The sequence below is a fragment of the Pristiophorus japonicus genome, chromosome 12 (assembly GCF_044704955.1).
Source record: "Pristiophorus japonicus isolate sPriJap1 chromosome 12, sPriJap1.hap1, whole genome shotgun sequence".
NCBI classification, from domain to species: Eukaryota; Metazoa; Chordata; class Chondrichthyes; family Pristiophoridae; genus Pristiophorus; species Pristiophorus japonicus.
In genome coordinates, this window is record NC_091988.1 from 197,928,816 (window position 1) to 197,943,905 (window position 15,090).

The window sequence follows — 15,090 nt, forward strand, 5'->3', positions numbered from 1 at the left end:
AGGTGAGGGTGCTACCCATGGAGCTAGGGCATAGCGTTTGCAGTATTGTCAAATGGGAAACTTCTGTGTAATGTGCTTTACCAAGTTTGAAAATGGAAAAGCACACAATGAAGTAATGGTGATAAAATAACATAATCACCTCACACTTCTGTCTGCCAAAAAAGATGTTTCAAAGTTCAGGCACAATTCCATCTGGACTCCGGGAAAAGACATGTTTAGCAATTGGTTTCTGCTGCAGAACAAATTCTCTCTCTGCTGAGCATATTCCACATGTACACTGATGACACCCAACCTTACCTCATCGTAACCTCTCGCGACCCCTTCACTGTCTTTGAATTGTTGCACTGTTTGCAGTACTGGATGTGCAGAGATTTCTTCCCACTAAATATTGGGAAAACTGAAATCATTGCCTTCGGTCCCCACCACAAACGCTGTTCCCCAACCACCGACTCCATCCCTCTCGCTGGCAGCGGTCTGAGGCTGAACCAGACCCTTCGCAACCTCGGGGTCGTACTTGACCCCGAGGTGAGCTTCCGACCACATACCCGCTCCACCACCACCCTTACTTCAAACCCCGTAACTCCGCCCCTGCCTCAGCTCATCTGCTGAAACCCTCATCTCTGCCTTTGTTGCCTCGGGCCAGACTCCCATCTTCCACCCGACATAAACTTGAGCTCATCCAAAACTCTGCTGGCCGTGTCCTAATTCGCACTAAGTCCCGCTCACCCACCATCCCTGTACTCACTGACCTACATCGGCTCCCAGTTCAGTAACACCTCGATTTCAAAATTCTTACCCTTGTTTTCAAATCCCTCCATGGCCTCACCTCTCCCTATCACTGTAACCTTCTCCAACCTTACAACCCTTCGAGATTCTCCAAATCTGGCCCCTTGCGTGTCTCTGATTATAATCGCTCTACCATCAGCAGCCATGCCTTCAGTGGCTGAGGCCCCAAGCTCTGGAATTCCCTCCCTAAACCACTCCGCCTCTCTCTCCTCCTTTAAGACGCTCCTTAAAACCTACCTCTCTGACCAAGCATCTGTCTGAATATCACATTATGTGGCTCGGTGTTAAATTTTGTTTGATAATGCTCCTGTGATGCGCCTTGGGGATGTTCCCACGGTGTAAACGGTGCTGTATCAATCCTCCTGGCAACGTTGTTGTTGAGCAAACAACGCAATAGATTTTACAGTAAGTTAGGGAGAAGGACCTGCCTGGTTGTTCCAACTTGCTTGTAGCCCCCTCAGCCGCCAGAGATAATGCTTCTTTAAAATAAAATTACCCTGGGTGTTTTGGACTTTGAAACAAATATTGAAAGCTTCTATTTATACTGTATATCATATTAAAAATGTTACATCTGTCAACTCCAGCATTATAAATTCCAATGTCCACATTTATAAGGGAAGCATGTGTCAGCATGCCAAGGTGTGATTCCACACTCCACCAGTGGAGGTGCTGCAGCATCACCAGGTTATAATGACCATATGGCAAGTCTATGTCACAAACATGGATATAGGAATTTATAATGGAATATAAAAGTAAGGAATATAAAAATTGGTCCAATTATCCTCCTGGCTTCTAACCCCACTTCACCTGTAGATTACACAGCAACAACAACTTGTATTTATATAGCGCCTTTAATGTAGTGAAACATCCCAAGGCAATTCACAGGCGTATTACGAGACAAAAAATTCGAAGCCACATAAGCCGAAATTAGGGCAGGTGACCAAAAGCTTGCTTAAAGAGGTAGGTTTTAAGGAGCGTCTTAAAGGAGGATAGAGAGGCGGAGAGGTTTAGGGAGGGAGTTTCAGAGCTTAGGGCCCAGGCAGCTGAAGGCACGTCCATTGATGATTGAGCGATTATAATGAGGGTTGTTCAAGAGGGCAGAATTTGAGGAGCGCAGACATCTCGGGGGGTTGTGAGGCTGAAAAAGATTATAGAGATAGGGAGGGGCAAGGCCACGGGGTGATTTGTAAACAAGGATGAGAATTTTGAAATTGAGGCGTTGTTTAACTGGGGGACAATGTAGGTCAGCGAGCACAGGCGTGATGGGTGATCGTGACTTGGTGTGAGTTAGGACATGGGCAGCCGAGTTTTGGATGTCCTCAAGTTTACGTAGGGTAGAATGTGGGAGGCCAGCCAGGAGTGAGTTGGAATAGTCAAGTCTAGAGGCAACCTTGATGTTATAGACTTTGAAAAAACTATTGACAGCTTATATTTGTATGTATGTGTCTATGACATATTAAAAATGTTACATCTGTCAACTCCAGCATTATAAATTCCAATGTCCACATTTATAAGAGAAATAAAAACAGAAAATGCTGGAAATCTCAGTGGGTCAGGCAGCATCTGTGGAGAGAAAAGCAGAGGTAATGTTTCAGTTCGACGACCTTTCCCGCTGAGATTTCCAGCATTTTCGGTTTTAATTTAGATTCCAGCATCCGCAGTATTTTGCCTTTTTATAAAGGAATTGTCTGTGTAAGCATGCCAACCTGTGATTCCACACTCCTCCAGTGGAGGTGCTGCAGTGCCACCGGATTATAATTACCACGTGACAAGTTTATGTCACTAGTATGGATATAGGAATTTAGAATGCTGGAGTATAAAAATAAGGATAGATTTCGTGACTTTAATATTGGGACTGAATTACATCTGTGTGTTTTGATCCAATTATCCTCCCGGCTTCTAACCCCACTTCACCTGTAGACTATTACACAACAACAACTTGCATTTATATAGCGCCTTTAACGTAGTGATACAACCCAAGGTGCTTTACAGAAATATTATGAGGCAAAAAATTTGACACCGAGCCACATAAGGAGAAATTAGCGCAGGTGACCAAAAGCTTGATCAAAGAGGTATGTTTTAAAGGAGCGTCTTGAAGGAGGAAAGAGAGGCGGAGAGGGTTAGGGAGGGAATTCCAGAACTTAGGGCCGAGGCAAGAGAAGACACAGCCTTCAATGGGTGAGCGATTATAATCAGAGACTCTCAAGAGGGCAGAATTAGAGGAGCGCAAACATCTTTTTTGGGGGGGGGGGGGGAGGGGGAGATTACAGAGATAGGGAGGGGCGAGGGCCACAGAAAGATTTGAAAACTAGGATGAAAATTTTGAAATCGAAGCGTTGCTTAACCGGGAGCCAATGTAGGTCAGCGAGCACAGGGGTGATGGGTGAGCGGGACTTGGTGCGAGTTAGAGTGCAAGTGGATTCCTTGTGTGAAATGCCACAGGTGAATAACTAGTATTATAAATGTTTCAAAATTCTCAGTTTATGTTTCAAATGTGAAGCTTCCCTCCCCTTTAGGTGAAACTGTTCGAGTGGATGCTATTGTGTATTGGTCAGACATTGGTGTATAAATAACATATAGATGATATCTTATAATGTCATCAATGAAACAATCTAGAGAACTTCTGGGAAGCCAAATAATGCTGTATTGGGAATGTAAAACTGTCAAACAGTATCGCTGCGAATTTCCTTCGGCCACCAGAAACACCGGTAAACAGGGTTTCTGCCGATCTTCCGCCGTTACAGCGGCTGACCGGGAGAACCCAGAGGAAATTCCCAGCCTATAGTGGTAGAACCTTCACTCCCTCCATCACCGGCGCACCGTGGCTGCAGTGTGTACTATCCACAGGATGCATTGGCGCAACTCGCCAAGGCTTCTTCGGCAGCACCTCCCAAACTCCACCACCTCGAAGGACAAGGGCAGCAGGTGCATGGGAGCACCTTCACCTGCAAGTTCCCCTCCAGGTCTCACACACCATCCTGACTTGGACACATATCGGCTGTTCCTTCATCGTCGCTGGGTCAAAATCCTGGAACTCCCTCCCTAACAGCACTGTGGGAGCACCTTCACCACACGGACTGCAGCAGTTCAAGGCGGCGGCTCACCACCACCTTCTCAAGCAGTGTTGGGCAATAAATGCCAGCCTTGCCAGCAATGCCCACATCCTGAGATTGAATAGAAAAATGCCTTTTTGCAATGTTAATTCATTCATAGGGCATAATAATAATTCCTAAGCTAAGGGCCCCCCAGTAAAACACATGGGGGAGGTTGTGTGGGGGTATAGGGAAGGGCCTGGTATATATCTTAGTGCCCAGGTACCATGGCTCAGTGAACCAGCTAGAAATGGCTGTTCATTTTAAGAGGGTTAACATTACCATCTAAATAGTGCAAGAAGAAAAATCATATGACAGCTTCAGGGTTTTTCTGCGAACAGTTTCTAGACTCATAAAATGTTAATACAGGCTTCATTATGCATTAGATAGGAATACATTTTGCCATCGGCAATCTCGGATGGATATTTCTCTTTATAGAACAGATTTCTCGAGAAATGAATAGGAGCCGTTTCAGTTTTTGGAAACCATGTCGCGCATCTTTCTAAATGGTGCACCCATCGGGCCCCGCCAGCAATGATTATTCGTTCCTTGGTTAATATAGCATTAGAGCAAGGAACGGATTTCGGGTACCTTTTAGTTCACGGTATTTTCTTGGAGAAAATGAAACAGAATTTAATTAAATTCTTATATCTGCTTTTGGCACTGACGGGCTTTAAAGGTGATTAAGGAGGAATGCACTGGATGGGTCCATGAATAGCATTTACATGTCTAATTGGAGTAGATCGCCTTTTAAAGTAGAATGCCCTTTTGTTGTTAACTGCCCAGAGCCCATCTTGCAAAATTTGATAAATATTGGGATTTAAAAAAAATCAGTAATTTACCATATTGTTATTGCTGTTAACATGTGATGTCAAATATTGGTTTAGCATAGCATACGCAGGACTGTCATCACCCAGGTAACATTTAGAATCTATAAAGAACTGTAACTTCACACTCAAAACTCTTGTCATCTTCACCCACGTGAGAAACTCTTCAAATGATTTCATGACAAGGGCCGTGAAATAATCAAAAGTTATCACATTCCCAAGAAACCCAGATCAAATATCTCACACAAATCTCACTCTTATAATTCAATGTTACTTAAAGATAGCCAACTTCGCCCTGATGCAACAATAATAACTTGCATTTATATAGCGCCTTTAACGTAGTAAAACATCCCAAGCCGCTTCACAGGAGCGTTATGGGACGAAAATTGACACCAGGTTACATAAGGAGACAAGTGAGCAAAAGCTTGGTCAAAGAGGTAGGTTTTAAGGAGTGTCTTAAAGGAAAAGAGAGGTAGAGAGGCAGAGAGCTTTCGGCAGGAAATTTCCAAAGCTTTGGGCCCAGGCAACTGAACGCACTGCTGGCGATGGTAGGGTGAAGAAAATCGGAGATGCACAAGAGGCCAGATTTGGAGGAGTGCAGCAATCTTGGAGCGTTGTAGCGCTGGAGGAGGGTACAGAGATAGGGAGGGGCATGGCCATGGATCGACTTGAAAACAAGGATGAGAATTTTAAAATCGAGGCGTTGCCGGGCCGGGAGCCAGTGTAGGTCAGCTACATTGTAGCTACCAAGTCTCTCCTGAGGGACAAATACTATCTCAGATATCTCATACTGCTTTTCAGAACCCTAAGAAGACAATTCTTATTATCTCTGATCTGGCATGATACCGAACCAGACTCTGACACAAATCTAAAATGACCAAGGAACAAGCAACTTGATGCAATCCACTTCTAATAGCAAACAGATCGCTAGATAGTCAACATGACCCGAGATGTACCCACGGTGATTTCATCTTCCACTGACTCTAAGTCCGATAAAACACATCCACCCACTAAACCCATTCACAAGCTGACCTGTGCCATCTGCAAGATATTCTTTATGCTTCCTCTGTGTCTATCTAAACCAGTAGCAATTCAACACAAAATTGATACCATTCTTGAATAGTTCATGCAAAACCTAAACTCACCAACTCAACACAAGGATCAAATACTCCTTCCTCAGCTCTTCAGCTGTAGTGCATGATGCCAATAAGGACCAGAGATGGTGAAACATTTTTCAGGTACGAGATACTTGACTTTATTAACCGAGGCATAGATTATAAGAGCAGGGAGATCATGCTTGAACTGTATAAAACACTAGTTAGGCCACAGCTAGAGTACTGCGTGCAGTTCTGGTCACCACATTACAGGAAAGATGCGATTGCACTAGAGAGGGTACAGAGGAGATTAACGAGTATGTTGCCAGGACTGGAGAATTTTAGCAATGAGCAAAGATTGGATAGGCTGGGGTTGTTTTCTTTGGAACAGAGGAGGTTGAGGGGAGACCTGATTGAGGTGTATAAAATTATAAGGGGCCTAGAGTGGATATGAAGGACCTATTTCCTTTAGAAGAAGGGTCAATAACCAGGGGGGGGGGGGGGGGGCGGTAGATTTAAAGTCATTGGGAGGAGGTTTATAGTAATTGGAGGGGAAATGTTTTCACCTGGAGGGTGGTGGGGATCTGGAACTCACTGCCTGAAAGGGTGGTAGAGGCAGAAACCCTCACCACATTTAAAAAGTACTTGGATATGCACTTGAAGTGCCGTAACCTGCAGGGCTACGAACCAAGAGCTGGAAAGTGGGATTAGGCTGGGTAGCTCTTTTTCGGCCAGTATGGACACGATGGGCCGAATGACCTCTTTCTGTGCTTTAAATTTCTATGATTTTATGATTCTACTCAACCAACTTCAGATATTCAATGCGTCCATGCAAATGACCAAGGCTTGACACAACACTTAGATACTCAGTAAGGTCACAGATGGTCAATGTGATTGAGTAGATTGGGCCTATCCTCTCCGGAGTGTAGAAGAATGGGAGGTGATCTCATTGAAACATATAAGATTCTGAGAGGGATTGACAGGTTAGATGCTGAGAGCTTGTTTCCCCTGGCTGGAGAACCTAGAACCAGGGGGCACAGTCTCAGGATAAAGGGACAATCATTTAAGACTGAGATAAGGAGGTAGTTCTTCATTCAGAGTTGTGCACCTTTAGAATTCTCTACCGCAATGTGCTGTGGATGCTGAGTCATTGAGTATATTCAAGGCTGTGATAGGTAGATTTTTGGACTTTAAGGGAATCAAGGGATATGGAGATCGGGCGGGAAAGTGGAGTTGAGGTCAAAGATCAGCCATGATCTCATTGAATGGCGGAGCAGATTCGAAGGGCCCTATGGCCTACTCCTGCTCCTATTTCTTAAGTTCTTATGACCTTAAAAGGCTGGTTGAACTCTTCATAAATAGCATGACTGACTTATGGTTAACATGACATCTGGATTTATAAAAAAAAGAACTCTTGGATATTGGATGGAACACTTGATCCACACTAGAAATGTGAATACATTCACCAAGACTCCCAACGTAACAGATGATTTTAAACACTGGGGTATTCTTGATGTTCATGAACACCCACAGATATACAGGATTTCGGTTATCCATAGTTAAGAGAAGCAAGTGCGATCTGAAGTCACTGAGCTGTCCATCCTGTCACCTCGAACTACAGAAGCACAGTAGTGATGCCCCATTTGTTTTAGTGAGCTGGCACAGAGAGTGCAACATAATGCTGCTGACGTCAGTCTCTCTCTATGTTTGCAAAGCGATCTACAAGAGGTGGTCTTCTGTTGCTTTTGCTTTGCACTACTGACAGTGTATCCACTGCTGTGACCTTTTATTTTATTTTAAAATTAAGTCTGCCTCCTGCAGTGCCATTCTACTTTACACCAATTGAAAGGAACTAACTCTCCCTTTACTGCCTCTCGATTCACTGCCTAGGCTGACACTCCCAGTGCAGTGCTGAGGGAGCGCTGCACTGTCGGAGGTGCCGTCTTTCCGATGACATGTTAAACCGAGGCCCCGTCTGCCCTCTCAGGTGGACGTAAAAGAATCCCTTCGTGCTATTTTGAAGAAGAGCAGGGGAGTTATCCCCGGTGTCCTGGGGCCAATATTTACCCCTCAATCGACATCAGTGAAACAGATTATCTGATCATGATCACATTGCTGTGTGCGGGAGCTTGCTGTGCACAAATTGGCTGCCGCATTTCCCACATTACAACAGTGACTACACGCAAAAAAAGTACTTCATTGGCTGTAAAGCGCTTTGGGACATCCTGAGGTTGGGCAAAGCGCTATATAAATGCAAGTCTTTCTTTATTTAAAGGATTCTCACTTGCTGATAAATATTGCTCCTTGCATGACTTTCATCTTGCAAGTATAGGGTTGGCCCCTAGCCTACTCCCACCCCATACCCCACAATGGTGTGAGGGAACGTGCTCCTTGCTCCAATTGCAATATGGCAAGAGCTGCAAAACACCATACAAGATGATGGTGAGCTGACCATCAAAACTGTCAGGACCACTCCCTCACAGCCTTATACATTAATCCAGTTATAAACAGTCAGTGGTACCTTGTTACATGGTTCACGTATTCTGCCTGACAACCCCCTGGCTATCAGCTTTCAGGGCATCCCATCCTATTACAACCAGAGGCAGGGCATATGGCTATGTGTCAGCCATGGCTCAGTGGGCAGCACCCTTGCCTCTGATGCCAGAGGGTTGTGGATTCAAGCCCCACTCCAGAGACTTGAGCCTGCATTGGAGGAGTGCAGATATTGTGAGGGGAGGAGGGCTGGAGAGTTAGGGTGGCTATGGAGGGAGTTGAACGCAATAATTTTTTTTGAACGATAAGGGAGTCAAAGGTTATGGGGAGCGGTCAGGGAAGTGGAGTCGAGGCCAAGATCAGATCAGCCATGATCTTATTGAATGGCGGAGAAGGCTCGAGGGGCCAAATGGCCTACTCCTGCTCCTATTTCTTATACTCTTATATAAAAGCAAGAAAGTTATGCTAAACTTTTATAAGTCAGTGGTTAGGCCTCAGCTGGAGTATTGTGTCCACCGCACTTTAGGAAGAGATGTCAAGGTTTTGGAGAGAGTGTTGAAGAGATTTACTAGAATGGTACCAGGGATGAGGGACCTCAGTTACGCGGAGAGACTGGAGAAACTAGGGATTGTTCTCTGCAGAGCAGAGAGATTTAATCGAGGTGTTCAAAATCATTCGGATTTTGATCAAATAAATAAAGGGAAACGGTTTCCAGTGGCAGGAGGGTCGGTAAGCAGAGGACACAGACTGAAGATAATCGTCAAAAGAACCAGAGGGGGGAGAGAGGAGAAATCTTTTTTATGCAGCGAGTTGTTGTGATCTGGAACGCACTACCTGAAAGGGCGGTGGAAAGATATTCAATGGTAACTTTCAAAAGGCAATTGGATAAATACTTTAAAAGTAAAAATTTGCAGGGCTACGGGGAAAGAGCAGGGGGAGTGGAACTCATTGAATAGGTCTTTCAGAGAACTGGCACTGGCACTGTAGGCCGAAATGCCTCCTTCAATGCTGTATTATTCTATGTGCTGACTCGAATTACCCTTTTTAAATTGGAGGATAAAGTATCGAGTGGCCGTGGAAGAGTTACAGCGACACAGTCTTTGCCATAGAGTAGCTGCAGTGTGGAAAAAACATAGTTCCGCAGCAAAAATGCTGAGTTTGACAAAAAAAAAATTAAGCCAGCCAGTCTCCCTCCTAAGGAAAACATTTAAAACAGGTCTGCCGATTCCAAAGTTCGTATGCAGTGTGCAGTTCGAAAGCCCCTTGAGATGAATGGAAGCTTTGTGACTGCACTTGAAACAGTTACCACAATCAGAGCCTGAAACAATTTGGAAATTGTGGCGAGGATTCTTCCACAGGTACTGAATGTTGTAACATTGAAGGTTTTGCAATTTTGATCTTAATGGTGTGAAGGGACAGGGGTCAGGGGTGGGGAAAGCGAGGGGAAGGCTGTTGCTCACTTTCATTTTAAAATATCACAGGGTCAGTACAAATATCCACAGACATACCCGTTTAAAATTAATTGTTAGGCAAGTTGGTGGGGCCCACTTATTGCCAGTTTAAAGCTCTACACAGCTTTGAAATTCATAGAATCATAGAGCGCGGAAGGCCATTCAGTCCATCACCCCTGAATAGCCTAGCTCTAATTTTAAGGTTCTGGGCTGCCCCACCAGAGGAAATAGTTTCTCTATCTACCCCATCAAATCCTTCAATCTTTATCAACACCTCAATTAGATCACCTCTTAATCTTCTATATCCAAGGGAACACAAGCATAGTCCATGCAATTTGACCTCATAATTTAACTCTTTTAGCCCCGGTATCATTGGCAGGAGATTTATAGTTCCTGTGCAATCCCTTGTCCATCATCACCGGATTCTGAAGCATCCAACACCAATATAACAGTATATGCAGCTATGTCAACAGACTGAGATATCACGAAAGCAAAATGAACAATAAATGCAACAATCTGCAAACCAGTGTGAAACTATGATAAAATATATTCATTTACATATGTAAATGTCAGTGTCAGTCAGTGGCACAGTGGGTCAGGAGGCTGTGGGTTCAGGTCCCACTCCAGAGACTTGAGCACAAAAATCCAGGCTGACACTCCCAGTGCAGTGCTGAGGGAGTACTGCATTGTCGGAGGTGCCGTCTTTCGGATGAGACGTTAAACCGAGGCTCCCGTCTGCTCTCTCAGCTGGATGTAAAAGATCCCACAGCACTATTTCGAAGAAGAGCAGGGGAGTTCTCCTTGGTGTCCTGGCCAATATTTATCCCTCAATCAACATAACAAAAACAGATTGTCTGGGTCATTATCACAGTGCTGTTTGTGGGAGCTTGCTGTGCACACATGGGCTTGCTGTGTTTCGTACATTACAACAGTGACTACACTTCAAAGCAAGTATTCATTGGCTGTAAAGTGCTTTGGGGCATCCTGAGGTTATGAAAGACACTATATAAATGCAAGTCTTTCTTATATTCCTGCAAGCAAATCCTTACTATAAATAACCAGGAGTGGCTGGTGTGAATTATTAGTACAGAATGTTCCGAATGTTTAATCCCTTTCTAAAAAAATAAATGCTGAGAACAATTAGTGATAATCTAACCCCGGGCTCGGTCTCACCCATACAGTCAGTGGCACTGGGGAGGGAGACGCAGCTTACGGGCACACTTTCCCATTCCAGTTCCACTTATCTTTACTCCTGTTTAAATGTTCGGAGCACATAGCCGCCCACACCGATGCTTCAAAACCAAATGAAACACTGCACGCTTTCAAGGTGATTCTGTTGGTGGGGACCACCAGTAACAATGTCCAAAACAGAGGCGTGACTTGTTTAAGAGTTGTATAGGTTGTCTTCAGCCTGTGTCCCTCACCTTCTTTGGAGCCCAATCTAATAATACTTAAGGGCACTTTCACTTGCAATAATTGGCAATCTTTGCGTGTGCTAGGAAATTAAATCGGATTTAAAGTTTCTCTGCCCCCCCCCACCCTTCCCCCAAACAATCTGAATCCAATATTACTTTCAGATCATAATGCAGTAATTAAAAACAAATCTCGCTCCTTTCCCCTTACACCTAGCAGATGCTTCGAGCAGAGAGCGAGAGGAGCTGCCTGGGCTCTTCTGCTCCCCAGCGGGAGCTCACACTCACCTGATCCGGGCTGAGAGCGATGAAGGACGGCGAAGAATCCCGATCGAGCCGCGGCGAGAGGCGGAGAGCGAGAGCAAGTTCCCCCGGGCAGACTTGTGGCACAGGTAAGAGAATAATATGTATGTATATATAGAAATAGGCAGGGGTGCCTGCTTCAAGCCCTCTTCAATAAATATTAAAATAACACACACACACAAATGCTCAGAGATATCCTGGTGGTCTTTGGAAATGCAATGAATGAATGGACAGGGAAGATAGCCACGAACGCAGCACTGTCAACCGGGGGGGGGGTTCTGTGAATGAACAGTCGGAGACAAAAACTCTCTCTCTCTCTCTCTCCTATCTGAAGCACCCAAATAAATCTTCGGGATGTGTTCTTGTCTCGGAGTAAGCAGGGTAGGAATGTGGGGCAGGTTTTTAATACATTGCCTCGACCCGGGGTAAATAAACCACTCCCTCTGGAATGCTGCAAGGGTCAGGGATCAGAGGGAGTTGGGATGAATTGTACGATTGAAATCCCACTCGAAGAAAGTTAGACACCGTCTAGGATTTTTATTTTGCAGAGATTCAGCAACACAGAAATCTGGCCGCAGAAATGAAACTTGCACTGGGGGGCAACGGACTGCAAAGCAGATATTAAAACCGAATATAGATATATTCTGTACTGAAATATTTCTCAAGGGAATTGCTTTGCGGGCGACAATGAATGGCATTCATTTATTGGCTATTTAAAAAAAAAACTAAAGTTTACACATGGGGAAAAGTACCAAACTTCTTTCTGTTGTTGGAGAATGTAATTTAATTATAGCTTGCAGTGCAGAATTAATCCTGCAGAATTTATACATGTTGCAAATGCACTCCAATTGAGTTTAAGAAATGTTTGGAATATTATTTTCTGAATTTTGCATCAATGTTATTGTATCAAAACAGTTTTGGAAGATTTTTTTTTGTGCCCAATCTGGGTGTTGACAAATGAAAAGTTCTTTCGCGAGTTAAGTCGACGTGGTGGGAGGTAGAGTTAAAGGACTTTTTTTCTGCAAGAAGAACACATTAAAAGGAAATTAAAAGCTCGAAAATACACAATCTCCAATGTGTTAGCGACGCCGATTGTTTATCAGTTGGTTAGGGTGTCTCTCCGCCCGCTGTGTTCCCAGCAGACAGCTGATTCCTTGTTGCTGGGCTCCCGGGAGAGGTGGTCTCACTGGGAGCACTAGTTCAGAAATCGTAACCCTTCCACTCCCCCACCCCAGACTTTCAACTAGAGAGCCCCCCGCCACCCAATGAGGGAATCCTCCTTTAGATGAGATCTTTCTCCTAGGATGGTGAGTCTCTAGAATTTGAAAAAACAACACGAGGCAGGTTAGTCCTTACTGTATCAGCCATGGCTCAGTGGGCAGCACCCTCGCCTCTGAGTCAGGAGGTTGTGGGTTCAAGTCCCACTTGAGCACAACAATCCAGGCTGACACTCCCAGTGCAGTGCTGAGGGAGTGCTGCACAGTCGGAGGTGTGTCGTCTTTCGGATGAGACGTTAAACCCCTCAGGTGGGCATAAAAGATCCCGTGGCACTATTTCGAAGAAGAGCAGGGGAGTTATCCCCAGTGTCCTGTGGCCAATATTTATCCCTCAAGCGACATCACTAAAACAGATTACCTGGTCATTATCATGTTGTTGTTTGTGGGAGCTTGCTGTGCGCAAGTTGGCTGCCGCGTTTCCCACATTACAACAGTGACTACACTCCAAAAAGTACTTCATTGGCTGTAAAGCGCTTTGAATCGTCCGGTGGTCGTGAAAGGCGCTATATAAATGCAAGTCTTTCTTTCTCTTGCAAGGATCCTAACATGGCGATGGAATATTAACCTAGCTTTTGTCTTTCAGCTGCTGAAAGACCTGTTTTGCTTTTCTGTTTTTGACCTGTTTTTGTTTGAATAAGGCCCCCCCAGAAGTGACTGGCTAGGATCTAGAATGCACGGCCTGAGAGGGTGGTGGAGGCAGACTCAATCATGGCTTTCAAAAGGGAGTTGGATATGAACCTGAAGGAAATAAAATTGCAGGGCTGTGGGATTGGCTGAGGTGCTCGTGCAGAGAGCCAGCACAGGCTCGACAGGCCGAATGGCCTCCTTCCGTGCTGTAACCATTCTATGATTCTAAGTGCCATCACTGTTGTAATGTAGGAAATGGGTAAGCCAATTCGTGCACAGCAAACAGCAATGAGATAAATGGCCAGATAATCTGAGAGGGCAGACGCAGCTTTCGTTTAATGTCTCAGCACCTCTGACAGTGCAGTGCCCCCTCAGCACTGCACTGGGAGTATCGGCCTAGATTTTTGCGCTCAGGTTCCCAGAGTGGGATTTGAACCAATGACCTTCTGACTCAGAGTCGAGAGTGCTACTCACTGAGCCACAGCTGATGCATGAAGTCATTAAAACTGGATATCGGGTGGCCAAGGCAATACCTCCCATTTTGCGCTCTCGCTCGAGACAGATTTCTGCCCCTTTGTACTCTATGGTTCCGAATCCCCGGCACCATCGCGGACCTCTGATCTTCGAGACAGATCTCCCCACTGGTAGTGTCACTGTGGCTCAGAGATTCACCTCTGAGTCAGAAGGTTGTGGGTTCAAGTCCCACTCCTGGGACCTGAGCACCTAAATCTAGGCTGACACTCCAGTGCAGTGCTGAGGGAGTGCTGCACTGTCGGAGCTGCCATCTTTCAGATGAAATGTTAAACTGAGGCCCCATCTGCTCTCTCAGATCCCATAGCACTATTTCGAAGAACAGCAGGGGCGTTATCCCCGGTGTCCTGGCCAATATTTATCCCTCAATCAACATAACTAAAACAGATTATCTGGTCATTATCACATTGCTGTTTGTGGGAGCTTGCTGTGTGCAAATTGGCTGCAGAATTTCCCACATTACAACAATGACTACACTTCAAAAGTATTTAATTGGCTGTAAAGCTTTGGGATGTCTGGTGGTCGTGAAAGGCGCTATATAAATGCAAGTCTCTCTTTCTTTCTTTGCTGTGTTGCTCCAGATGGCTCACTGGAGATGTGTAGTTGAGAGGTTTGGCTGCAACACGGAGGAAGGCCAGGACCGTCACTTGGGATCTTCCTGTGCAGATCGGGAGACGTAAAGGCTGGGGTTTTCCACCTCTGCACTCGCCAGTCTGTGGCTTTCCACTTGCTGCCTTTAATGGCTGGCAAATTATGGGTTGGCAAGAGCAGAAGCAAAAATAAATCCTGGCCATAAAGTATGAATTAATGGCTTGTAAACTGCCCGAAGGTATCCACCTTTCTCCATTTAAATTAGTTATTAAAGCAGCGCGGCAGATATATTCTGCATTAATTCACTTGAGGTATTGAGCTGCCCCTGACATTTATTAAATAAACAAAGCACTTTGAAACAGCGTCGAATGTAAATCTAAGTCAGAATCTTTCAAATGAAGGCTTTTTACAGTCTCACATGTACCTTTATACCACCATGGTGCATTTGTGAGAAAATATATAGGTGATAAAAAATGCTTGACAGCGAAGTGTGAGACACTGATAATATTAGGAGGTGCTGATATATGAAAAATCATTGAAAATAAATTGAATATTATTTTACTGATGTTACGATCTGTGAGAGAGATAGAGAGAGAGAGAGAGAAT

The 15,090-nt window shown here is 44.8% G+C and overlaps 2 protein-coding genes across 2 annotated transcripts in view; one reads left to right on the forward strand and one right to left on the reverse strand.

Moving 5' to 3' along the window:
- Positions 1–11,815, reverse strand: part of matn4 (matrilin 4) — an 88,697-nt gene extending 76,882 nt beyond the window's left edge. Inside the window, exon 1 of the mRNA XM_070894904.1 lies at positions 11,444–11,815. The gene's annotated coding sequence lies outside the window, so the exon portion shown is untranslated. The remainder of the gene's footprint in view (positions 1–11,443) is intronic.
- rbpjl (recombination signal binding protein for immunoglobulin kappa J region-like) overlaps positions 1–15,090 on the forward strand; it is a 75,832-nt gene that overhangs the window by 6,657 nt on the left and 54,085 nt on the right. Inside the window, exon 2 of the mRNA XM_070894905.1 lies at positions 11,373–11,547. Coding sequence (XP_070751006.1) covers positions 11,373–11,547 — 175 coding nt within the window. The remainder of the gene's footprint in view (positions 1–11,372; positions 11,548–15,090) is intronic.